Source organism: Syngnathus acus, chromosome 16 (assembly GCF_901709675.1).
Source record: "Syngnathus acus chromosome 16, fSynAcu1.2, whole genome shotgun sequence".
Taxonomy (NCBI): domain Eukaryota; kingdom Metazoa; phylum Chordata; class Actinopteri; order Syngnathiformes; family Syngnathidae; genus Syngnathus; species Syngnathus acus.
Genome location: NC_051101.1, coordinates 582,143 through 607,935, shown reverse-complemented (window position 1 = coordinate 607,935; position 25,793 = coordinate 582,143). Strand labels below are relative to the sequence as shown.

At 50.3% G+C, this 25,793-nt stretch overlaps 3 protein-coding genes across 6 annotated transcripts in view; 2 read left to right on the top strand and 1 right to left on the bottom strand.

Annotated features, from left to right (window-relative positions):
- Positions 1-9: 9 nt before the first annotated feature.
- On the top strand, positions 10-16,067 carry atp2c1 (ATPase secretory pathway Ca2+ transporting 1). Its single transcript, XM_037274903.1, has 27 exons — positions 10-167; positions 7,765-7,872; positions 7,961-8,077; positions 8,960-9,049; positions 9,130-9,165; positions 9,224-9,285; positions 9,348-9,456; positions 9,530-9,685; positions 9,793-9,861; positions 9,928-10,003; positions 10,070-10,136; positions 10,588-10,712; positions 10,771-10,868; positions 11,221-11,316; positions 11,397-11,486; positions 11,789-11,893; positions 11,964-12,120; positions 12,188-12,358; positions 12,755-12,852; positions 12,912-12,962; positions 13,072-13,238; positions 13,390-13,458; positions 13,895-14,011; positions 14,158-14,305; positions 14,378-14,473; positions 14,541-14,682; positions 14,917-16,067. The coding sequence occupies exons 1-27, from the start codon at positions 144-146 to the stop codon at positions 15,036-15,038; spliced, it is 2,766 nt and encodes a 921-aa protein (XP_037130798.1). The 5' UTR covers positions 10-143; the 3' UTR covers positions 15,039-16,067.
- Positions 16,068-21,138: 5,071 nt separating this feature from the next.
- plin6 (perilipin 6) lies at positions 21,139-24,857 on the top strand. 3 transcript variants are annotated; one of them, XM_037274971.1, is made up of 8 exons: positions 21,139-21,303; positions 22,025-22,067; positions 22,157-22,355; positions 22,463-22,545; positions 22,954-23,179; positions 23,252-23,379; positions 23,546-23,812; positions 24,040-24,857. In XM_037274971.1, exons 1-8 carry the CDS (start codon positions 21,299-21,301, stop codon positions 24,487-24,489), a joined length of 1,401 nt encoding a protein of 466 aa, XP_037130866.1. In that variant the 5' UTR covers positions 21,139-21,298; the 3' UTR covers positions 24,490-24,857. The 3 variants fall into 3 exon arrangements, with proteins under 3 accessions (XP_037130866.1, XP_037130865.1, XP_037130867.1); XM_037274970.1 differs by having other exon boundaries at positions 21,144-21,303; positions 23,252-23,433; XM_037274972.1 differs by having other exon boundaries at positions 21,152-21,303; positions 23,252-23,433; positions 24,106-24,857.
- Positions 24,858-25,017: 160 nt separating this feature from the next.
- Positions 25,018-25,793, bottom strand: part of dcst2 (DC-STAMP domain containing 2) — a 47,359-nt gene continuing 46,583 nt past the window's right edge. For both annotated transcript variants that reach the window (XM_037274925.1, XM_037274926.1), the window contains 3 exons: positions 25,675-25,772; positions 25,453-25,546; positions 25,018-25,199 (listed from right to left, as the gene is read on the bottom strand). In XM_037274925.1, coding sequence (XP_037130820.1) covers positions 25,157-25,199; positions 25,453-25,546; positions 25,675-25,772 — 235 coding nt within the window. In that variant the 3' untranslated portion in view covers positions 25,018-25,156. The remainder of the gene's footprint in view (positions 25,200-25,452; positions 25,547-25,674; positions 25,773-25,793) is intronic.

The window sequence follows — 25,793 nt, the reverse complement described above, 5'->3', positions numbered from 1 at the left end:
CAAAAGGCAGCGGAAGTTGTTGCTCATGTTTTGGAAGTGTCCCCGGAAGAGGAGTGAGTGTACTTGTGTGACATGGTGGTGGCGGAGCAGCTTTGTGCCACCCGAGCTCGAAGGCTCAGCGCCGAGGTGCGACTTGACGGAAGATGGTAAAGAAACGCGAGCTTCTGGTGAGTTATACTTGCGCGTTGGCATGCTGAACCAGACCAGGCTCGCTCGGCTGGCTGGCTGGCTTCGCTCGTATCCGGCCGTGGCTCGAAGAAGACGGAAGGACGATTCGTTAGCTTCCCGCTGTTAGCATGCTGCTTAACGCCCGGCCGCGAGAGGGGCGACGCCAGCGAAATTAGTTGGCCGGGAAGCGGAAGCTTCGCTCAGAGCTCTCCCGGACGACGTGCACGTGAAAGTGGCAGGCTGGCTGGCAACCTGGCTGGCTGGCAGACAGGCTGACTAGCTTGCCGGCAGGCGCCGATGCGAGCTCAACTGCTCCCATGTCGGATGGTCCTTAGCATGTTTTGTACGTGTCGGCGTCATTTTACCAATTTGCTCGCAATTCCTGTCTGGAATGAACATATCAAGAAATGTTCAGGTTGCGTGTACGCCCTGGGTGTGTGCACTTGTCGGATGGATGACGTGTTTACTTGACACACCCGACTTACCCTCCAGACATGATCAGAGTTGTCCATCCAGTTGCTTGGTTGATTGATCGCACGATTGCCTTTGGAGTCCGAATTATCTTTATTGACTAAGACTGTTACGTTCTGAACGAGAGGCCTAGTGATTCGTTCCAACAGTGATTGCATTCTCCAACCGAGCGAATTGAACTCTTGACAAAAAAAAAAACCTCAAGTTATGTCACGCGTCTCATCGTTAGGGCTGAGGCAATCGAGTCGTTCCTGAACAATCGAGTTTTTGGATAAAAGTAAAATCTTTTCTTGGAAGACACAAAAAACACTTTTGGATAATGGAAGACCAAGTGGTTTTCATTTTTAGCTAATTGTCCTTTTCTACTTGAATTCAACTGAAAACAAAATTCCAACCCAAATCCAAGAAGAACAGTAAAGGTGAGCGTCTCTCCATAAGTTAGCCGCCGTCAAAGCCCGCGTTTGCCCACTGAGCATTTTCCGGTCTAAAATCCGTCAATTAGACCGCTATAGAGGCTTTGCAGCTGACGTCATCAAGCTACCCACATTAGCTTGGCGGCCATCTTGGCGGTCAACTTTTCAGTGCCGGTCAACGACTCACACACGCTTTCTTGTTATATCTGCTGCTATTTGAGCTTAAAAATGCCGGATACCTGCTGTGCTGTTGGATGTAGCAATAGACGAGGCGATAAACCAAATCTTAGCTTCTATAGATTTCCGGCGAACATGAAAAAACGTGATAAATGGATCGCGGATATTCGTCGTGAACGATGGAAACCTACGATTTACACAAGGATATGCAATGAGGACTTCATATCAGGTATGTAAACAAACTATTCACCCCTGATTTGTTTCACAAAATGTGAAATAATACAATATGGGATGATACAAATATGATTGTTGAAAATGCTGGGTGCATTTTTAGAAAGGCAGCAAGAGCAGCAAGGCAGGGAATGGGATGATTTCTTCAGCTCACCCCCCCGTTTTTATTTTGTTTATTTTTTCATGATGCTTCATCTGATTGGCTTGAAAACGTTATCAATGTAAATATTGAACTTCATATTGGAATTGAACAATTAATTCTCGAGTGAATGCATTAGGAAATTTCCCAAAAAAGTATTATGAACCTTGTGAAACAATTTTTTTTTAATGTAGCATTTTTTAACAAGAGGGTTTTTGTTACTTCATTTGGCACAAGGTAAAATCTACATTGGTAAAGTTTTCAAGCCATTGGCACAAGGTTAAAATTTTTATTGGTTAAGTTTTCAAGCCAATCAGATGTGGCATCATGCAAAAATAAACAAAAAATAAAAATGGTAGCAACTTGAACAGACAGGTACAGTATCTGAATGATTTCACTCTATTCAGTTTTTTAATATGTCAAGTTATGAAATGCCATTACAAAACAAATCGACGAGGTAATTATAAATATCTGGATATGAGAGTTCAGGCAGGTCGGCTGTTGCAAAATGCTCGGGGGATTTTAGCATGCTTCTCGGTAAAAGGTACGGATCCGTTGTGCCAACAAGGTTCAACTTCTCTCTGTAACGTTTCTTGGATTCTTCATCCAAATGCCCAACTTCGTTGGATAGCAAATCAGCCATAATTCGGATGAAATCGGTGAAAATGTAGCGCAGAAATCAAACACTCTATACAAACACGTAGGAACGAGCTGACGAGTTGACCGCCAAGATGGCGGCATAACACAAAATCACGTGATAAAACCACGTGACTGCAAAGCCTCTATACGGTGCCTAGACGTCTAGGCTAAAATCCGTCTCAAACACGTCTATATATGAAAGTTTCTTAGACGTCTAAGCATAGCCGTCGAAGCTTCTATACCTAGCCGTCGAATAGACGGCTATGCTTAGACGTGTAAAACACAACTATAACTCGTCTATATATATGAAAGTTTCTTAGACGTCCATTGCATAGACATTCCAATGTTTATAGCGCTAATAGCTATTAGTGATCATTTGAACGTCTAGACGTCTATTCAACATTAAATAAGATTCTCTTTAATACCTTTAACCTTTGTGTAGTTCTAGGCTGTTGTGAAAATGCATTTGATATGTGATCCTTACCTATGTTAGCTATGGATATAAATACATCTTTTGATGTTAAAATGAACCAAAATGACAATTGAATCTAAATGAAAACATTTTTCAAACATCATCCAACCATCACAAACATGAATGTGCAATGTTTTTAATCATATCACGTTTAAAATAAAAAATAAATACATGCAGTATTAAAAAATGGGGGCTGTTTTAATAGAGAACAAAACTACTAAGTTGCAATATAAATTATGTACATACTTTTTCTGTAGGACATATAAAATAAACAAAACAACCTGCCCAGCAAAACACAAGGGGGAAACAAAATAAACATCACCCTCTTGTGGGCTTTTGATAGCCCCCTGGCCACTCAGCGCTGGAGCGTGTTTTAATTTTAAAGATTTTATTCACTTGAGATTTTATTTACTTAAAGAAAAAAACACTACATACACTATGCATCAACATTTAACAAAGTTTTTTTGAATTTGAAGCAAATTCACTTTAGCTACCCTTAATGTTTGTGTCAGGCGCTCTTCTCTTCCAAATTATTAAAACTAAAACAACTAGTCATATAACGAATTATGGGAAAACGAGTTCAAGCTAGCAGGCAAGCTACAACTTAAGTCCAATCTTGCAATCAATTGATAATGAAATGGGCAAATTTTGCAGAACAAAACAACAGCGCTTACTGAGAAACCTCGAGGACTCACCTCTTAGCACCCTTCCTTAGTGTGTTTCAGGAGGGATTTTGTCTATAAGAAGTAACAGTCGTCAACTTAAACTCCAACAAACACGCAGGAAAACTTTACTTGCTCCGCACACTTCTTGGTGTTTTCTTTTGTTTTACTGTGGCACACAATTTATGCACATTGCTGCCTCCTCGTGGGGTGTTACCGAGTTGTTTTTACTGTAAAATTGATCCCCATCCATGTGTTTTGTTTGATTTAAAACGAAGCAATACAACTTCCGTACATTATTTATACAACTTACAGCTGGTTTAGAGTTTAATATTTCGAAATATGATCATATTTGATGGATTTAATTACCGTATTTTCCGGAGTAATAAGTCGCACTGGAGTGTAAGTCGCACGAACCATAAAATGCACAATAAAGGGGGAAAAAAAACATAAGTCGCTCCGGAGTATAAGTCACATTTTTGGGGGAAATTTATTTCACAAAATCCAACACCAAGAACAGACATGAACCAGCAACAACAGGCTAAACGATATGGTATACTAACGTGACATAAACATAAACAAGGAGCTGAGAACGGGCCTGACGTAACATTAACAGTTATTCAAGTAACTATAACATAAATAACACATTTATCAAACCATCTGTGTCACTCCAAATCATTAAATCCATCGAAATCTTCGTCCTTTGTGTAAACAACGCCGCTTCTGACACCGAAACTGTGTGCGCCGCTGATGTCGGACTCGTCGTCATTTGCAGTTCAAATTATTCCACAGGCCCATATAACTATATATAAACTATATATCGAAAAACTATAACATAAATAACAATTTTATCGAACCATTCGTGTCACTCCAAATCATTAAATCCTTCGAAATCTTCGTCCTTTGTGTAAACAACGGCGCTTCTGACCCCGAAAGTGTGTGCGGCCCGCCGCTGACGTCAGTTGCAGTTCAAATGATTCCACAGGCCTATATAACTATAAATAAACTATATATCAAAGAACTATAAACAAGAATTTTATCGAACCATCCGTGTCACTCAGAATCATTAAATCCATCGAAATCTTCATCCTCTGTGTCACTTAAAAAAAGTGTGTGCGGCGCGCCGCTGACGTCAGTTGCAGTTCAAATTATTCCACAGGCCTATGTAGCTATATATAAACTATATATCAAATAACTATAAACAACAATTTTATCGAACCATCCGTGTCACTCCAAATCATTAAATCCATCTAAATCTTCGTCCTCTGTGTCACTTAAAAAAAAAACAAAAGGAAAAAACACAGCTGTTGACTCCATGCACTACATGCACCGCTAGAGGTGGGGGAAATTTGCGATTCTTAGATTAATCGCGATTCGGCCATGGAAGAATCGAGAACGATTTGCAAACATCCAAATTCCGATTATTTAAATATTCCAAGTAAAGCGGAACTAAAATACAGTAAGCGCATTCTCCGAGACGCTATGCGGAACGAACCGAGAGCACAGTGGCACGCTCAGCACACTTCCGCAGTACACTCCAGAAACAAAAAAAAACAAACAGGGCTGAGCCTGAGATATTCAACCCACTTCGCCGAGAGATCCGACCTGCTGCAAAAAATTTAAAAGCAGACGTGTGGAATCATTTTGGATTCTACAATGTTGACGGAGGAAATGAATTGGACACGTATGCAAGATTTGTCGCGCTAAAATCAAATACTTTGGCAACACAACGAATATGAGAAGTCACACAGCACGATTCCACCCTACAGAGGAGGTGGGAAAGCCGGCTGCTACTGTTGCTACTAGCAGCCAGAGAACAATTGAGGACGCTCTGAGTAAGCTGCCAAACACATCGCAAAAGGCCAAGCGAATTACGAAAGGCATCGCGGAATTCATTGCAATGGGTTTGGAACTGTACTCGGTTGTAGAGAACCGGGGATTTCGGAGAATGATGGAGGCAACGGAGCCGAGGTACGTCATCCCATCCCGACGCTATTTCACCGACACGGCTGCCCCGGCACTCTACAAGCAGACTAAAGCAGAAATAACATCATCGCTGTTGAATGCAGACCGAGTCGCCGTTACATGTGATGCGTGGACGTCTGTAGCCACCGAGTCATTTGTTACTCTAACTGCGCATTTCATAACCGATGAGTGGGAGCTGAAAGCACACGTGCTTCAAACAAGAGTAATGCATGAAAGCCACATTCAGTGAGACAAAAAAAAATGTGGAAAAAGTGCATCATATACATAAATTTAAAATGCATCAATCATTTTATAATTGAATATAATGTTTTTTGCATTGAAATAAGACTGAAAAAGTGGGGGTCGTCTTACATTCGGGGTCTAGACATTAGTCCCATTCACAACGCTAGATGGCGCCAGATATCTTTATAGCGAATGCTGAACTTAACTCCCCAGGCCAAAGCGAACCCCTGTCACAAAGAAGAAAAATAAAAATAGCGGTAGCATGAAGAAGACAAACAAATAGCGGAAAGAAAAGAGAAGAAAATAAGAGAACAGATAACAGAAAATGTGAGGACAGTGAGGCAGAGGATGTTTGTGAGGAGTAATGTTCTGACATGACAGATCTCAGCTACTCTCAAGTTTAAACCAGTTTGCATTATTATTTTGCAATGTTTTTCCTTATTCAGATTTGTTTCAAGACTACAGTTACACTTAGACTTCACTTTGATGGTTAATGCAATTTTGTTGTTTTATCACAGTATTTACATTTACATTTCAAAAACCAGAAGCCATTCATTTACAAATGTGATTGCACTTTAGGTTGCATATTTAAATGTTCAGATACTAAGATGTGATAGACAGTTTTTGCATGATTTGAATGAGGCAAAATAATATGCTTTTTCTCTCGAATATGTTATTATAAACATTTGTCTCGTATATACTGTAATTATTTTCTGTATAAAAATTAAAATTGGTGTTCAAAAACTATTTTTTCCAAACTTAAGTCTTGAAAAAGAGGGGGTCGTCTTATAGGCAGGGTCGTCTTATATTCGAGCCAATACGGTATAAGCCGCACCAGCAAAGAATTGCGGAAAAGTTTGTTTTTTTCCATGAATAAGCCGCACCGTATTATAAGCCGCATGTGCACGCGAGTTATTTAAAGTATATAAAGTAGAGACGGTACACAGAAAGCCTTTTTAAAGTTTCCATAACATACTTTAACATGTCTTTCTAAATGCTACCTGTGACGCGGCAGTAATACCGCAGCAACACGGAAGTGTGCACGCGAGGTATTTACAAAGAAAGACGGTACACAGAAAGCCATTTTAAAGTTTTAAAAACATACCTTAACATTTCTTTCTAAACACTGCCTGTGACGCGGCAGTAATACCACAGCAACACGGAAGTAACACAGCACTAATAGGGTTGGATTAAAAAAACATACTGGTAAAAGTCACTGAGAAACGGCGGTAACACAGCAGCAACACGGTAGCACAGCACTAACAGGGCTGGTTAAAAAAACATACCAGTAAAAGTAAAAAAGAGTCAGTAAACGAGCCATCTTCATCTTCTTCCTGTACTCTGAAACCATCGAAGTCTTCCTCCTCAGTGTCCGATTGGAATAGCGTGAGATATCCTTCGCCACACACTTTCTCAGTCTCTCTTTCGTCGTCGCTTTTATGCATTTCTTCTAGCATATTCCATGATGAGGGTCTGCTTCATGCTAATTTCATTCATGCACGAAGCGCTAAGTTACATTAAACTAGTGAGCTGCACGTATAGCTCCAGAGTAGATGTGACTGGGAAATAAAGGAAAGGGTGACGCAACAGGATGTCATCAACAATGGCCCAAATCGACTGCCTTTAACTTAAAAGCGGCATCATATGCATTTCTTTTATCCTCCATTATGACGGTTTTTGTATAAAAGCTTCCTTTCTTCAGTCATGTCCATCTTGATCTCGTTCTGTCTCTTCTTTGTGTGAATTATACGGCACTATTCGCCTGGCGGATGGACATTCGATCAACACGCCACTTTTCTCCCCAGTGACCGTGTCACATATCCCTCCGTCCAGCAAAGCGGTGCCGCACAACAGCGGTCCACAGCCTTTTTATGAGTGTATAAAAGTGATCAAGTCATCACAAAAATCACGGGAAATATCCATAGATAAGCCGCACCTGATTATAAGCCACAGAATTCAAAATGTGAGAAAAAAGTTGCGTCTTGTTGTCCGAAAATTACGGTAATGTATTAATAATACAAGCAATAAAGTAATACGTAATTATTATCAAGTAATAATGTGTTGATAATTTCACATATAAGTCGCTCCTGAGTATAAACATCCAAACTGCGGCTTCATTGATGCGCGTCGGCCGGCCCAATTCAGCCAGTCTTCCCAATGCACTCCCATTTATCTCTTTTGCAGCTTTCCCACACAGACACAGAGCGCGCCCAAGATGACATGATGGTTCCCGTGCTGAGTTCCCAAAAAGCCAGCGAGCTGCCCATCCATGAAGTGGCGAGCGCCCTGCAGGTATGAGCGTCGCCAAGCGCGCTCGGGGATCACTCTGAGCGTTGCGCATGTGTGCCTGCGTGCGTGCCTGTGTCTTGCGTGCGTGCAGGCCGACCTTCAGTACGGGCTGGCCGAGGACGAGGTTTCCCGAAGGCGGGTCTACCACGGCTGGAACGAGTTTGACGTCGGAGAGGAGCTGCCGTTGTGGAGGAAGTACATGTTGCAGGTAGGCAGCTTTGGGTGCGGGTGGCGCAGATGCGGCTTCCTTACATAGTTGGAGCGCTAATGGGGGGTTGTTACTGCTGTTCCAAGACAAAACGGCCAACTTGGACCAGCGTGAACATCCGCACGCAAGCAAATTGCACAGCGACGTGAGAAATCGCCGCCACACGCTTTCAGCCTCGCCCGGGTGTCTCCACGAGTCTGCTCAAGTCAATTGCCGTCCTTTGACCTTGGCTCCCTTTGTAATCTGTGCGAGTGCTTTAAAAGCCAATTATTTTCTGTGCCGTCCCTTCACGAGAAGCTTGTCGGCCGACCCTCGCCCTCGCTAACAGGAGCGTCTCGTATACATAGCGTCGACATTCCTGTCTCCCCGGTCGGGATTTAGCGCTCCACCCAAAATTTGTCATTTGAGGCGCCACTCGTGACATCTGGGTCTGGCTTGCCCCCCTCTACACACCCGGAACCGCCAGACCTGGCAACCGATCCGAGTCCAGTCCATTTCCTCTGCCCGAGCCAATTCACGGGGAATTGATTCCCCGCCTCATCAATCAAAGGAGAACGGTGCTTTTGTGCATGACAAATCCGATTGGCTTATTTGCCGAGTCATCCAACCTGAAGGATGACGTGGTCGTTAAGAGATCTGCCAAAACACTCTAGTTTTGTCTCTCTGCAACGAGCGACAAAAACAAGGCGAGCATTGAGGAAGAAACGCTGACGTGGCACCAGGAAGGCAAAGATTAACGTGGGTCGAGCCCACGGCTGCAGCCGATGAGCCAAATCAAGCGAGCCGTCGTGCGTTGACCGAGTTGAAGCGGCAGCTGGCCCGCAATTAACACCGGTGGGCCAAAGTCTGACTGCATGGTGATGCACTGCCCTCCCATTCTAGTTCAAAGATCCGCTCATCCTGCTGCTGCTGGCGTCCGCCATCATCAGCGTCGTCATGCGGCAGTTTGACGACGCCATCAGCATCACCGTGGTACGACTGGCGCACTGCGCAGCACCTCGCAGACCGCTGTGTGTCTCTCACTGACTGCTATGTCCGCCTCTCGCTCTCAGGCCATCATCATTGTAGTCACTGTGGCCTTCGTCCAGGTGAGTGTGACGACGCCAGGCGGGTGTACGCAGGCAAAGCTTACCGCCGCTCTTGCAGGAGTATCGCTCGGAGAAGTCTCTGGAAGAGCTGGGAAAGCTGGTCCCGCCGCAATGTCATTGGTAGGCTAACATGAAAGAAGGAGATGGAGCTCTGCCTTTTTCATGCTGTCCGCCGGTTTCAGCATCCGTGAAGGTCGGCTGCAGCACTTGCTGGCCCGGGAGCTGGTCCCAGGCGACACGGTGTGCCTGGGGGTAGGTGAACAGGTGCCAGCGGACCTGCGCCTCTTTGAGGTGAGCTCACGCCAGCCTGTGCACTGCTTGCGCTCTGGGCGCTGAGCTCCCCTCCCAACTTCCCGCGTGGCAGGCCAGCGACCTCTCGCTGGACGAGTCCAGTCTGACGGGGGAGACGGCGCCCTGCTCCAAGTCCACAGCACACCAGCCGGCCGCCACCAACGGCGACATTGCTTCCCGCGCCAACATCGCCTTCATGGGCACACTGGTGCGCTGCGGCAAAGCCAAGGTACGCAAGATGGACGCAGCAAAGTCATCCCGCCGGGCCGTGGTGGTCAGACCCGCCCGCTCTGCATCGCTTGCTGGCCTCTCCTGACACGGGCTTTGTTGCGGCAGGGCATTGTCATCGGAACAGGAGAGAACTCTGAGTTCGGCGAGGTCTTCAAGATGATGCGGGCGGAGGAGGTGTGCCTAGATGGACCCCCGTGAGTGCGACTGGCCCGCTTACTTTTTGTTTGTGTGCAACGGCAGGCTCCCAAGACGCCGCTGCAGAAGAGCATGGACCTGCTGGGCAAGCAGCTGTCGTTCTACTCATTCGGCATCATCGGTCAGTCAACCCATCTCTCGATGTCTGGTTGGCGCCCTTCACACAGGCCGCCTGTGCTTCCTGTAGGGGTGATCATGCTGGTGGGCTGGTTGCAGGGCAAGAGGATCATGGACATGTTCACCATCGGTGTCAGGTAGCCGCTCCTTTGATGCTCCAGGGAGTCCAACTTAGTTTATTTTAGCTTATCCTATTTTAGCCTAGCCTATCTTAGCTTAGTTTATCGTAGTTTAGCTAATCTTAGTTCATCTTATTTTATTTTAGTTTATGTTATTTTATTTTAGCTTAGCTTAGCTTTGTTTGCTTATCGATTGAAGCGCTCAAAAGGTGGATCGATGACTCAAGCCAGAAAGGACAACATGGCCCGAAAGTTGCGTTTCTGTGCGCTTTTGATTGTGCCTAAGAAAAGGGCCACACGTTGCTCAGCCGCCCTGCTTGTTTTTTCGTCAAAGGTAGCGGCTCCGGAATTTCAAATGAGCAAGAAAGTGAGGGCAAACTCTTTTCCTGTGTTTTTGTCTGTGGCTTTGTCGACCGTGATGGGCCTCCCCTCCTTTGAAATGTAAGCTAAGAGCGCGCTGTGCCCGCAGTCTGGCAGTGGCGGCCATTCCCGAGGGCCTCCCCATCGTGGTGACAGTGACGCTGGCGCTGGGCGTCATGCGCATGGTCAAGAAGAGAGCCATCGTCAAGAAGCTTCCCATCGTGGAGACGCTGAGTACGCCCCGCCCTCGCCCGACGCCCGCCCGGGCTCCTAAGCTGCGCTGTGCTTTCAGGCTGCTGCAACGTCATCTGTTCAGACAAGACGGGAACGCTGACTAAGAACGAGATGACCGTCGCGCAGATGTTCACGTCGGACGGCATTCATGCTGAGGTGGACGCGCTCTGCCAACCTTTGCTGCCAACCTGTGGCAGCGCCTTGTCTGCTTTCTTCTTTTGCCGCTTTCTCCTCGTCTTCTTCCTCTTTACTTCTCCTTGCTTGTTTTTCTTTCGTTTGGGGTTCTACTTGTTTGCCTTCCACCCATCATTCTTTCCTTGAGCTTTTTCATCCACTCGTGCATGTCGGGGTTCTCGTCTTGTCCCCCTAGCTGACGTAATGAACATGCAAACAAACGCGACCGTCTCATGGGTCAGTATGAGTCGGTCTTGGGTCCGAATGTGCGGAAGACCAACCGGACTTGTTGATGTTCCCTTTGCTGCCTGCCATGATTTGTGTTGCGGTCCAGGTCACGGGCGTGGGCTACAATGCCAGCGGACAGGTCTTAGCCCACGGAGAAATTGTCCACGGCTTCTCCCACCCGTCGCTCGGCAAGATCGCGGAGGTGGGTCTGTGACAAAATGGTACGAAAGGGGAAAAGCCACAGTGAGGAATGATGGGTCATTGGCTTGTGCCTGCGTCTAGGTGGGCTGCGTGTGCAACGACTCCGTCATCAGGAACGGGACTCTGCTGGGCCGACCCACTGAGGGAGCACTGGTGGCCCTTGCCATGAAGGTAGGAGGCAGAGCGAACGCCACGAAAAAACACGCTGGCATTATGTTGCGTGCGGCCCATCGGAAGGGTTGAGCTTGGCGGGGAAGCCAACGTGTGTGGTGTTTCAGGGGTCTCCCGAGAAGCCAATTTCTACTGTTGTTACTTTAGTAAGAAACACAAAGTGGATGCGAATGCCCCACTCTCAAGCCTTCCTTGAGTAGATGGTGGAAAGTGCCTTTGGAACACGCACAAAGTGCGCCACCCCGTGGCCTGGAAGGCGTCCTGGCCAGCATGTGACATTGCCTCCTCCCCCTCCTCCACAGATGGGCCTGGAAGGCCTTCAGCAGGAGTATGTGCGTGTTGAGGAGCTTCCCTTCACCTCCGACAAGAAATGGATGGCGGTGCGCTGCGTTCACAGCACGCGGCAGGTGCGTAAGGCCCGGCTGCCGAGGCAGCCAGAGCAAAGGTGTGAAGCCCGCCTGCTTCTACACTTGGCAGGACGAGCCAGGCGTTTTGTTTGTGAAGGGCGCCTACGAGCAGGTGATTGGCTTCTGCAGCTCCTACAACAGTCGAGGCAGCGCCTTTCCTCTCAGCCAGCAGCAGGTGGAGCTCTACCAGCAGCACATCAGCTACATGGGCACCACCGGCCTCCGAGGTGAGCGTGCCCAAGCCCAGCCCAGCGCCTCTTCCTTGACCTGAGCCGCTCCGTCTTCCCCCTCCAGTACTGGCCTTCGCTTCCGGCTGCGAGATGGGAACGCTGACTTTTCTGGGCCTTGTGGGCATCATTGACCCGCCCCGGGCGGGGGTGAAGGAGGCGGTGGGCACGCTCATCAGCTCGGGCGTCGCCATCAAGATGATCACCGGAGACTCCCAGGAGACGGCCACCTCCATAGGTCAGGCACCGCCCGTGGTGGCTTGCAGTAAAGCGGCCGGACTGTTGTTTGCTGACGTTTAGCTCGAATGGCAAAAGTCTTCTTGACCTGTCAGATGGGTTCGCTCGGGGGGAGGCTTTTCGGCCCCCCAGGTGCTTGAAACGTCTTCAGCAAGCTAGTGCCAGGTTGCATTTGCTCTACTTTTGTGCACGACAAACCACAACGCAGACACGTTTTCCTCATTCGTATTGGGGCAGTGGTGACGACGGGTCACATCACAGGCTCAGAAACAAGCCCTGGCCCATCTTGTGGGCAAAAGATGAGGAAGACGTCCCTGTAAAAGCAGCACACTTTGCTCGGGATGGAACTTGATGGCACGGAATGGCCCGCGTTGTGTGTGTGTGTGCACGTGTGCAGCGAGCCGTCTGGGCCTGTGGTCCAAAGGAGGCCAGTGCTTGTCCGGCGAGGAAGTGGACCGTCTGGACCTGCAGCAGCTCTCGCAAATCGTCAGTCGAGTAAGACGCACACACCTCGGCACTTGTCTCCATCACCTGACGTGCGTGTGTGCACACAGGTCTCTGTCTTCTACCGAGCCAGCCCCAGGCACAAGCTGAAGATCGTAAAGGTCAGCACACACTTACAAATTTGAAATGGGCGGGCACGTAGCCCAACACATGGCACGCACGCACATCCAAATGCGCTCGGGCCTTGGCTGACTCTTGCCCCTCTTGTAGTCTCTGCAAAACATCGGCGCTGTGGTGGCCATGACGGGTGACGGCGTCAACGACGCGGTGGCACTGAAGGCGGCCGACATCGGCATAGCCATGGGCCGCACCGGAACTGACGTCTGCAAGGAGGCCGCCGACATGATCCTGGTGGACGACGACTTCAACACCATCATGTGAGCGGCCGGCAACGAGGAATATGACTGGCCCACATTGTCTTGACGCGCGGCGAGAACACGGCTGGCCCATGTCGTCCTCACGCGTGGCGGGGAACACGACAGGCCCACCCCGTCCTCACACGCGTCTCCTCTGTTGCGCCGCTTTCAGGTCAGCCATCGAGGAGGGAAAGAGCATCTACAACAACATCAAGAACTTTGTGCGCTTCCAACTCAGCACGTGAGTCGCTCGCTCGCCAGACCGGCATCTCCTGAGAGTCAAGACAAGTAGAAGTAAAATCAGTCTGATTGCGTCAATGTTTATATGGTTAAAAATCTGAGAAGGCGACCTTGATGCTACTTTTGAGCCGATGAAATGGCAGCGGGATTATCTTTGCAGAGTTCCGCCTTGCTAGGTGTCGATGCCACCGAGGCGCCGCCGGTTGCTTTGGAACCACTTGTGCTGGACTCCAAAGTGACTTTTGTTCAAACGTGAAATGAGAGTTGAAGGCTACAAAGACGGTATTATTATAGAAGGAAAGCTGCGTTGCCTTTGAGTAGCCAAGGCGCCATGGCGAACGCGTATTGGCAGTTTGGCGGGATAAGGCTGGTGTCCTCCATTTGCGGCCTGCTGTTTGCTTCACCTGTTTTTTTCACCCCACCGCCGCCCCCTGCAGGAGCATCGCGGCGCTGACCCTCATCTCCTTGGCCACGCTGCTGAATTTCCCCAACCCGCTCAACGCCATGCAGATCCTGTGGATCAACATCATCATGGACGGGCCGCCCGCGCAAAGGTAAGGGCTCCTCACACAGTCTTAGCCCTACTTTGAAAGCCCGAGCCGGGTGGGAAAAGGCCAATTTTCCAGCCTAGCCTGGCCTGGCCTCATTCCGAGCCTTAGCTCTCCAAGCTAAGCGATGGCATGTGCGTTTGTGTCCTCAGTCTGGGCATGGAGCCAGTAGACCGTGCGGTGATCCTAAAGCCGCCTCGCAACGTCTCCGACAGCATCATCACGCGTGGCCTCATCGTCAAAGTTCTGGTGTCGGCCTTTATCATCGTGTGCGGGACGCTCTTTGTCTTCTGGAGAGAGGTGGGCGCTCTCGAGCCGGCCGCTCCTCACTGCTGCTCCTTCTGGCCGCTCCTCACGACTCGTGTCTTGCAGCTCCAGGACAACGAGATCACCCCCCGAGACACCACCATGACCTTTACCTGCTTTGTCTTCTTTGACATGTTCAATGCACTCAGCTCGCGCTCACAGGTCAGTTGGCTTGCTGGCCTTTGCCCCTCCCGGACGCATTCCTGTATCCTAACGTGCGTGCGCACAGACACGCTTGGTCCACGAGATGGGCCTGTGCAGCAACCGCACGTTCTGCCTGGCGGTGCTGGCATCCATCATGGGCCAACTGCTGGTCATCTACTTCCCGCCGCTGCAGCGCGTCTTCCAGACAGAGAGCCTCGGCGTCTTCGGTAAGTGGACCAAAGCAAGGGCTTAAATCTTTTCAAGTGTCAGTCGGAAAGAAAGCAGAGCACAGTGGCAGTGGCGGCCACTCTTGGAGCGACGCAATAACAATTTGCAAACCAGCCAAATACATTTTTAGCCAGCCAAAGAATTTATGACGCTATAACGTTTATTAGCTGAGCTATGCTATGCTGAGCTATGCGCATGGTCCCGTTGAAAATAAAGACCGTCCCGTTTGTCAGACCTGCTGTTCCTGGTGGCACTGACGTCATCAGTGTGCATCGTGTCGGAGGCCATCAAGCGAGCCGAGCGGTGGCGAAGCGCGGCCAGGAGGGCGCCCGGCGACCGCTTCCATCAGGTGTGACGCCAGCCAACGCCCCACCTGCCAGAATCAGATGGGAAGGACTAAGCCCTGCCCCATCGGTCACATTCCTGCTCTTTCCTTCCTCCTGCTGGCGGGCGCTCTTGTTCACTTTCCTCGTGCGGGAAGTGTGTTTAGGTTGACTCTGTGAGCTGTCGCCATAGGCCCATCTGTTGTGAGGACGTCACTCACTAAGCACGCCCCCGACGGCGGCAACACCACCAGGCTCGTAGGCTGACCTTCCGCTTGAAGTTATTTGAATAATCCTTTTAGGCCCCCAGTCTTCCAATCCTCCCGTGAAGATTTGGGAGCAGGTAGTGAGTGCGTGATTAGGGTGGGGCCCTCTTCAGAAGAAATCCGGCCATCGCCACAATTAGCCGCTGCTTTTGTTGGACTATCGGTGGCTATTCCACAAAATGTCTCAGCCCTCCTTTTTGAAAAGCCTCTTCAGGTGGGTATGAGAACCAAAGACCGCTGCTACAATGGTGCGCTCCTTCCCTGCTTCCCGACACTATTAACCGCAGGCGGGCCTGAAAGCGTCAGTCCGTTGTTCCCCCATTGCTGCAAAGTGCTTCCAGGTGGCCGACCTTCTCGCCAACCCAACTCTTGTTCTTAGACATCCATGATGGTCCACTTGCATGACGCTGCCGTTGACGGCAGCGCATGCTAAAAAGTACCCAGTTGGCAAAATTTGGATCCTTTGTCAACACAGGACGTTTGAGGGCCAAGCTCCTTGACCAGAGGAAGCCAATATTGTCTTGGAAGTACTGCACATGGCAGAGCAGCTTTGTTTTTAAAAGACTCCTTTACTTTGTTTTTCTCAACTGAATTTTCCCATTCGTGACAAAGATGAAAGAGAAAATAACACTGAAGAATTTTTGTTCCCTCTATGCTCATATTTTTATTTTTAAACCCCATGAAGTGAAATGGCGGCTATTTGGTGGAGGCTTCTGTTTTAAAAACTGCTGTTTTTTGTTGAAAATGTCCACGGGAAATAAAATGCAAATATTTTTGTGTTGCTTGTTGAAGTGACTGTTGGTTGTTTATTGTGTTTATTATGTCCATTGCCGCTGGAAGTCGGGAGGACAAGGCCAACGAGAGGCGGCTTCGGGCTTCCGTTGGCCACGCCTAAGCTCGTCGACAACTTGTCTCCCTGACCTTGTCGTGACGTTTTCAACTTGTCAAGTGGAAAAGGGAAAGCTTGTCCGACTGCTGTCACGCACATTTCACGCTCAGCATGGAGGAAATGCGCTCCCAGCTGATCAGCCTCCGGCTGCTCCACGCGTTCTATTTCATTAGCAAGCGTGGGAGTTCAATTGAGACTTCGGGGAATTGAGGAGTCCAGAAAACCAACAATGACGACTGAATGAGGTCGGACAGCGTCCTTTGACAGATATTGCTGCTGAAAATTAGCCTTCTGTGGAAGACAAGGCTGCACAAAGTTGAAAGAAAGAAAGCACACGATGTTGCGTGCCTGCTTGAAAATGAAACCATATTCATATAAGTATATCTATATCATATAACACGATGTTAGCATGTGCATCCAATGTTCTAATTCAACAGTTTTTTCCCTAAACCGGCCAGCTGGAGAAAGCCCCCGTCACATTTGTATATGTATTAGTAATATCACACACCACATCTAGGTGCATGTGTACACCAGTGGCGGGCCGTGCATTTCACACCTAGGTCTTCAATAGTGCTCCTGAATCTGAATCCACCCAACCCTCAATAACTATTTTATGGCTATAAAACCTCTACTGCAGGTACAGCTCCGACACACATAAAAAAAAGCATAAAAAAATAACCTGATAAAATTGCAGTGTTATTTAGGAATACAGCAACATTTCACTCACCAAAAATCCTGATTATTCAATCCATCCAACTTCTTCCGCTTATCTGGGGTTGGGTCGCGGGGGCAGCAGCTTTAGGAGGGACTCCCAGACTTCCCTCTCCCCAGACACACAGCTCATCCCGGGGGATCCCAAGGCATTCCCAGGCCAGCTGAGAGACATAGTCTCTCCAGCGCGGCCTGGGTCGTCCACGGGGTCTCCTTCCGGTGGGACATGCCCGGAACACCTCCCCAGGGAGGCGTCCAGGAGGCATCCTGATGAGATGCCCGAGCCACCTCATTAGGCTCCTCTCAACGTGGAGGAGCAGCGGCTCTACTCCGAGTCTCTCCCGGATGACCGAGCTTCTCACCCTATCTCTGGTAAATCGACTGGTAAATTGAGAGCTTTGCCTTTTCGCTCAGCTCTCTCTTCACCATGACGGACCGGTACAGAGTCCGCATTACTGCCGGCGCTGCACCGATCCGCCTGTCGATCTCGCGCTCCATCCTGCCCTCACTTGTGAACGAGACCCCAAGATACTTGAACTCCTCCACTTGGAGCAGGATCTCATCCCCGATCCGGAGAGGGCATTTTCCGACCGAGGACCATGGACTCGGATTTGCAGGTGCTGACCCTTATCCTTGACCGCTTCACACTCGGCTGCGAAATTCTGTCCATAAAAGTAGCGAGCTCAGTGGCCTAGTGGTTAGAGTGTCTGCCCTGAGACTGGAAGGTTGTGGGTTCAAACCCCGACCGGGTCATACCAAAGACTATAAAAATGGGACCCATTGCCTCCCTGCTTGGCACTCAGCATTAAGGGTTGGAATTGAGGGGTTAGATCACCAAATGATTCCCGAGCGCGGCACCGCTGCTGCTCACTGCTCCCCTCTCCCCCAGGGGATGGATTAAAATCACACGGGGATGGGTTAAATGCAGAGGACAAATTTCACCACACCCAGATGTGTGTGTGATGATCATTGGGACTTTAACTTAACTTAACTTAACCTAAAAGTTATGAACAGAATCGGTGACAAAGGGCAGCCTTTGGCGGAGTCCAACCCTCACTGGGAACGAATCCGACTTACTGCCGGAAATGCGGACCAAACTCTGGCATCAATGATACAGGGACCGAACCGCCCTTGTCAGTTGGCTTGGCACCCCGTACTCCCGAAGCACCCTCCACAGAACATCCCGAGGGACACGGTCGAACGCCTTCTCCAAGTCCACAAAACACATGTGGACTGGTTGAGCGAACTCCCATGCCCCCTCGAGGATCCTGCCGAGGGTATAGAGCTGGTCCACTGTTCCACGGCCAGGACGAAAACCACGCTGCTCCTCCTGAATCCAAGGTTCGACCTCCCGACGGACCCTTCTCTCCAGTACCCCTGAATAGACCTTACCAGGGAGGCTGAGGAGTGTGATTCCTCTGTAGTTGGAACACCTTCTTAAAGAGGGGAACCACCAACCCAGTCTGCCAATCCAGAGGCACCGTCCCCGATGTCCACGCAATGTTGTAGAGACGTGTCAGCCAGGACAGCCCCACAACATCCAGAGCCTTTAAGAACTCCGGGCGGATCTCATCCACCCCCGGGGCTTTCCCCCCGAGGAGTTTTTTAACTGCCTCAGTGACTTCGACCCCAGAGATTGGAGAGTCCACCTCAGAGTCTCCAGGCCCTGCTTCCACAATGGAAGGCGTGTCGGTTGAATTGAGGAGGTCTTTGAAGTATTCTCCCCACCGACTCATGACGTCCCGAGTCGAGGTCAGCAGCACGCCATCTCCACTGTAAACAGTGTTGACGGTGCACTGCTGCCCCCTCCTGAGATGCCGGATGGTGGACCAGAATTTCCTCGAAGCCGTACGGAAGTCATTCTCCATGGCATCGCCAAACTCCTCCCACACCCGGGTTTTTGCCTCGGCAACCGCCGAAGCCGCGTTCTGCTTGGCCATCCAGTACCTGTTGGCTGCCTCCGGAGTCCCACAGGCCAAATCGACCCGATAGGACTCCTTCTTCAGCTTGACGGCATCCCTTACCGCCGGTGTCCACCAGCGGGTTTGGGGATTATTTGATTATTTGTACACAAAATCCATCCTCCATTCTTTCCTCAAGAAGATTTCAATTAGTCTGTTGTGCAGATTATCCGTGCGTTTCAGGTCCATTGAGAAGTCCTTTTCTATCGCCATCGAAGCTAATGCTGAAAGCCGAGCCTGCCCTGTTGTATTTCTGGCATAAATTTTAATTCGAGTCCCGCTCGTAGTTAGTGGAATGAAAGTGGCGGACAAATCCGTTTCCCGGTTGTGACAGGCTTGCTAGCTTCGGAGTTGTCCAGCTTTTCTTGAAAAGTCCATCTTGAAAATGGCTTTGACAGTAAATCTGCAACCAAATCCATTTCTTCTTCTCCTTCAGCCATTATGGGTTGACAAAACAGCTATTAAATCAACACAACAATATCTTTGCTTGTGCAGCTCGCTACAGGTGCAGTTTGCTAGCTCTGGCAAGTACTCTCTCTGACTATCCAATCAAAGCGTGTGAATACGCTGACGTTTCCGTACGCCTGCTAGAGGGCCTTGGTGTCGCCAACTCAAAATCTGATTGGTTGAAGCAACAGTTTGATTGCCATTTATTTTATGCTACAGGGCCCGCAGAACTGATTGTGAAGGCGTCCAGGCAGATTTTCTTGACCCTGGCAACAAATAGTGGCTGAAATGTGATTAGTTAAATACTTAAATATGAAAATACACGTCTGGAAGCAGTGCAACCAGAGGGCTAGCAATGAAAGGAAACGGACTGACTATTTGGAATTATTTAATACGTATTCATGGACAAAACATAATTAACATCAGTCTGTGATTCAGGTATTTGTAGGCCAGCAGAGAAGGCCTTGCAGGCCCTGACGGCCCACCACTGGTGTACACACACTTTTAAGGTGGACTGGGCTTGAGTCGGTCCGGTCCTTCTTCCTGATGAAAGCTGCTCTCTTTTTTGCTACTAAGAAATTTTTTTTCCCCTCTCTTGCGTTTCCTGCTTCGGCAAGCTAAAAAAAGAAAATATAGATTTAAGCCCGTTGCCCGTCAGATGCTAATTTGTAATAATGAATACAGTGGTGAATACAAATACAATCAATTTAGTTGAGAAGATTTTGATTGTCCTGCGGGGGACAATTTGCTTTGCGGCAGTGTGTTAGGAACAAAAAAAGAAATCGCCTATGTCAATGCACAAAAAGAATACGAAATGAAAGGCTCTGAGAGGCTGCAAGTGAAGTGCTGGCTCGCTCATGATTGGTGTGGCCAAACGCGTTATGAAGCTGCACTCACATGAGCCTCCGCCAAGTTGGCTTACGGCGATACAGCACAACGGAGCACCACATCCACTTTTTCACTTCTTTGTTTTCCCTCCAGAGCCACTACGCAAACTCGAGGCTCCTTGAAAAGAGGGTGACGAAGGTCGAGCGAGCGCAGGGAACCAATTGCAAGCAAATTGATGAGCTCATGACGCACAAAAGGCTGAAATGGGACCAACATAAGGAAGACGGGGCGGAGAGGAAAAGCCCACCTAATGACAAGCGCAGGTAAACAAGATATGACGGGAAACAAAACAAAATAAGTTCAGTGCAATGCAAAAGCCCACAAATGTGGGCAACGGCACCGGTCAGCACAAGAGTAGCGAAGAATTTGCCACCAAGCGTTTTCCGCCCATCCCCAGGAGAGTGACGGACGGGAAAAGATGGCCCACCAGTGAACAGGTCCAAAGGGCCGGAGGGTGTTTGCGGGGATTACTGCATGGCCGTTCCTGGTCCCAGTCAGGATGTGTGACAAGAACCTTAAGCCCGTCATATTGAGGCACAGCACAGTCGCTGAGGTTTCTTTAAGTCTCTGGCTTGCGTCTAATTTTGTGATGAAGCCTTGAAAATGACCGTCGGCGTCAACACCAAAGCATTAAAAGAAGTCAGGACGAGCCGACTGCAACATGTGGACTGGATTTGGCTTTACAAACGGGTGCGCCGTTTGAATGTGATGGCTTGATGGCGAACATGGCCACACCCCCTGTTCTAGAGGGTGTGCGCACTTGTGCAACCAAATGCTCTCCCTTCTTTTTAATTTCCCTCAGGGGAATATTTTTCTGGGGAGTTGCCATGTCCACAGTCTGAAATATTTCAAGACGTCTGCTATGCTCATTCTGTCCAGTTTGTTTCATGCCGCCAGAGTGACTTGACAAATTTATCTGGTTGACTTTTGATTTCTGGGCTGGACTGGGCTGAACTTGATGTGGAGTTGCAAAAGTCAAGAAAGGTGGTCATTCATCCGGCCTGCCCGTGAGGCCGTCACGTCACGCCTCCTCCTGAAAACCCGCCGTCACGCCCACCGCCGCTCTCACAAGTGCTGGCTCGCTGGCTCAGCCGCCTCTGCTCTTCATCTTCAGCAGCTGTGCCTTGCTCATGGGGTAAGTACGTGGCTTTTTTGCCCTGTGAGCAGCGAGGCTATGGGACTTTTCCTTTTCTGCTCAGCCGCCTCCTTGCGAGATTGGTCCAGGGTCTACGCAGCCTCTTGCGTCTAGCCCAAAGTTAGCAGGGCTCAGCTCCAACTCACCGGAAAGCAAATACTTTTAAATTTCCCAAATAGTGTCGGGCGGTCGTCTGAACTTTGTTTGATTGAATGATGGATTTATTTCGAAAAGCCTGATGGTTGAAGCCCGATTGGCTCCCGTGCAGCAGTCGAGAGCAGATTGGCGAGCCGCTTGTGGACAAACAAATCAGAGTGGATGGCGTTCCCTTCTTCTGTAGTCCAAGGTAGCTTAGCTAAAATCCCACTAAGGAGGCGACGCCACCAGTAAGACAGCTCGGATGGCGTCATCCGCCATGGGCACACTGAGCTCCCTCCATCTCACACAAAAGCCTATGGAAGTTGTCAAAGCGCTTGAAAAGCCTGTTTGTGTACGGCCGAGCGTACGTGCCTTCACCAAAGAGGGCGATTTCCACGCTAGTTTGGCGGCGGAACATTAGAGTTGTGCGCGAGAGCAGCTGACTGCCTCATGCCGCCGCCACCGCAGAACTTGGGGCCTCCCGCTCACAGCATGGACGCTTCTGCAAAAATCGGTAGCGCTGGACTTGAGTGTCTTGGCCAAACCAAATGCACTGACTTCCTTTCTCTCTTTGTGCCTTCAGATTTGGGGAAAGAGACGACATGTCTGTTCGTCACAATCACGAGGTGAGGTGGGCCTACTACGTGTCACGTGCCATATGTCACGTGCCATGTGTCAAATGTATCACTCAAATCTCGGTGGATCTCATGTCTAGATGAGTGCGGTGCTGAGGCTCTCGCATCTTCCTCTGGTTCGCTCGGCGCTGAGCTCGGTGACCTCTGCATACTCAGAGGTCAAAGGTCGCTACCCTCTACTGGGATTGGTGGGCAACGCAGCGGAGGCGGGTGTCCGGAATGCCTCCGTGGCGGCCTTGAGCGGCGCCACACCCCTGGTGCAGACCCTCTGGCCTCAGAGTGCGTACGCCGCCGCCAACAACCAACAATGCCGCCGCTAATCATGCTGCCGATACTTGGCCACTGTGGCATGTGCTATGTTATGTGTGTCTTTCTCTGCCCCGCAGTCGAGGCGGCCAACAGCTTTGCTCTGGTGGGTCTGGATCAGCTGGAGAGGAAATTTCCCGTCCTGAACCGCTCCACTGACGAGGTTGCCATCTTGTTTCCTCTTCTTGTGATTGAGGAAGCGCCTCCGTTGTGATTGGGGCTTAGAGAATCATCCGAAAGGGAGGGGCATGCCGTCGCTTGGATTGGGGCTGAACGACAGTGGCGGCCAGCACCCTCTATGCCTGTTCCAAAAAGAACTCAGCCCTCATGCTGTGCAAGTGATTGTTGAAATTGGAGCCTAGCAAAGACTCAGGCAGCCGTCCCCTTGGGAGTTTGGCTGCACGAGGCGCACATTTGTCCTGCGGCCATGTCATTTAGTAATCGACGACATGAAAAACGATTTGGCTAATTGACGCGGGAAACATTATCGATGCCGTCGCATGACGGCTGTTGCCCTATGACGGTCTGCTTTGTCATGTGATTATGTAACGTGTGGCGCGTCCCCATCCAGGTGGTTGGTCACCTGAAGGATGCCTTCTTCCTAACGCTGGACGACATGCAGCTGTGGATGCTGGACGGGCTGGAGCAGATGGAGCGCCTGTCTCACACCGCCTGGGCGGCGGTGAGGCAGCTACAGGACTCGCAGATGGGACGCGCCGCCTCGTCAGGTTTGGATGACGTGCTCAGCCGCCTGGAGAGTGCCGCTGCCTACTACATGCCACTGCCGCCCACGTTGCGTGAGTAGCAAGCTCCCACTTTTGTGGCGAGTGCAGGTCGTAACGGCGCTTCGTGACATGTGCCGTCTTGAGGTCGTGAGTGGGAGATGCGGGTTCAGGAGTACGAGGACGAAGATGACAGCGATGAGCCCGGCCCGTGGACCCGCGTGCGCAGCCTCCTTCTCAGTATCAGCCTGCAGCTTTACCACCGCATGGTCAAGGTCCGAGAACAGCTGGAGGATGCCACCGGAGCCCTGGGGAACACCGTCCGAGCCGTATGTGGCGAGCTGAGGACAACGCTGGCCTTTGATCGCAACTCATGACTTGAATTTTCTCCGTGAACACGCTCTGACATGGACGGAAATCCCACCATTTTGTTCACTGCAGGTGGGGCTGGCGGCCATCCTGGACCTGTTGGGAGAGCTGCTGCGGAACCTGCGGAGCTTGCTGGTGGCGCTGGTATACCGGGCCGAGAGCCTGCGGGAAATGAGCCTGGGTCGCGTTCGGGAGCAGGCCGTCGTGCTGGCGGAGCTGCGCCCGGTGCGGCAAGTCCGCGAGCTCCCGCTTCAGGTGCGCCGTCTCCTGGGGGACCTTCAGGAGCTCTCCAAGATCCTCCTGCAACTTGTCATCAACGCCACGCCACTGTATGACTTGGTGAGTCCGCTTTGTCCTGGCCAATCGGACCTGACGCCTTTCAAATGTGTCTCGGCACGATCTTTGAACGGTGCATGTTCAAAGGGGCATGTGGGCGGCATCTTCTCAAGTGCCGTCTTGAGAAGCACACTTTCAGATGAGTTGGATCATCACGTTTGAGACACATGGCTGCATGTTTTCAGAATATCTGGGCTGATTTTGTTGTCACGCTGGAGGCATGTTCCCAGGTGTCGCGTGTTGTTGGGTTCCTCTTGATAAGCGAGGCCGTGTTTCCCATATGTGTGGTGCATCAGCTCCAGCGGCCGTCCGACAAGGAGGTGGAAGACTTCCTGAACCAGGAGGACTTGCGTGCAGACAGCTCGTCTCGCCGCAGCTCGGCCAATAGCCTGTTCCTGAAGGCCATGGACGGCCGTCCTCGCCGGCGCAAGAGTCTCTATTCCAGGGCCGCCCGTAGCCCGGGCCCCGACCCCCCTGCCGCCTCCGGCCGGCGCTCCAGCCTGAAGCAGGAGCCGGAGGCAGATGGTTCCTCCATGCCTTCCGATGGCGCCGCCCGCCGCCCCTCCGCCGCTGAGCTCATCCTCACGCCGCTCAAGCAGTTTGTGTCGCAGAGCCAAAAGGCCTTTGAGTACCTCAACCCCAACTCGGCGGAAGAGGCCATCAACAGCGCCAGCGACTGATGGGCACAGGGTTGTCCCCGTCGCTACACGCCCCCCCCTGCCTCCGCTGCGGCCAATCACCCGAGTGCATACACCTTCTCCAAAGTAACCGTGGCAACCCTGCTTCCCTCTGCTCTCGCTTGAACGTCCGTAGCGCCTGACGTCGGTGCCGCTAACGCCTGCTACACACTTGCGGATCTTTCAAAGAGCCCCGTTGTGTTGGTGTGTGCGTGTTTGCCTGGCCGCGTCAGGCTTCCTTCAAGTCTGATGCACGCACGTGCCTTGCTAACAGCTAAGCCACCAGGAATCACTGTGACAGCCGCTATCGCTGATTATTTGTAGTGTTTCTGTGTCCGCAACATCCCCCAATAAAGCTTGTCATACCTTCATCGTGGGACTGCTCCAACCAGTCAGCTTTCAGCAATGTCTGAAATGTGCTGGAAGCATATTTGAAGGCTGATTTACCCCTCTTGAGGTCCATTTAGACAGTCGTGTTGCTGCCGTGTTTCTTTGAACCGCCTTTTGGGCCTGTTTGACGTTCACGCAGCTCACGCGTCAAATAATTTATTTGCATTGGAACGTTCTTTTCATTTGTTGTTTGCACAGGCCGATGCGAGGTCAGACGTCATCACCCTCCGCTCCCTTGGAAAAAGCTTTGTGTGCAGGTTGACGGTTCAGCGATGGGAGTTCACGTCCGGTGGGCGTCCCTCCGCTCGTCCTCGCTCGAGTCGCTGATCCATGAGCATGCCAACACACACAAACACACACACACACACACACACACACACACACACACACACACACACACACACACACACACACACACAAACAACAGGAGAATGTTTAAAGCCTTCTCAGCATTTTCACTTTGGGTTTTTGATTTATTTATTTTTTGTAGCGTTTTTCTCATGCAATCCATGAGCGTTTGGCATTTATGGCTATATTTTCCTGGTTTCTTCTTCTGCTGTTTTGTTGCTCACTCACAGCTCCTCCTGGCTGTCTTCCCAGAAGCTGGCCGGTCGCATGCACACGTCACACACCCTTCCCACACTCTTGAAGCACGCCTTACAAAACAGGCCTGCAAAAATAAAAGCTACGTTCAAAATTCCCTCGCAACCAACGTCGGAGACTTTTGCAAATAGTGCGCATAGGCTAGTTGCGGATGTTGGCCGCTCCGCAGGACAGCAGCTTTGGAGGTCGTCCTACCTGGACATTGCGAGACGTCGCAGACGAACGGTGCAAAGCCCGCCCTCTCACCGCAGGCCACGCACATTTGAGACAGGTAAGCTACGCCCCCTGGCAGCCTGGCAGACACACGGATTGAC

Coding starts and splice junctions, on each gene's coding strand:
- plin6 (XM_037274970.1), top strand. Junction 22,356..22,462: donor GCAGACCCTCTGGCCTCAGA/GTGCGTACGCCG, acceptor TCTGCCCCGCAG/TCGAGGCGGCCAACAGCTTT. Junction 23,813..24,039: donor CCACGCCACTGTATGACTTG/GTGAGTCCGCTT, acceptor GCATGTTCCCAG/GTGTCGCGTGTTGTTGGGTT.
- atp2c1 (XM_037274903.1), top strand. CDS start 144: ATGGTAAAGAAACGCGAGCTTCTG. Junction 7,873..7,960: donor AAGTGGCGAGCGCCCTGCAG/GTATGAGCGTCG, acceptor GCGTGCGTGCAG/GCCGACCTTCAGTACGGGCT. Junction 9,050..9,129: donor ACGCCATCAGCATCACCGTG/GTACGACTGGCG, acceptor TCTCGCTCTCAG/GCCATCATCATTGTAGTCAC.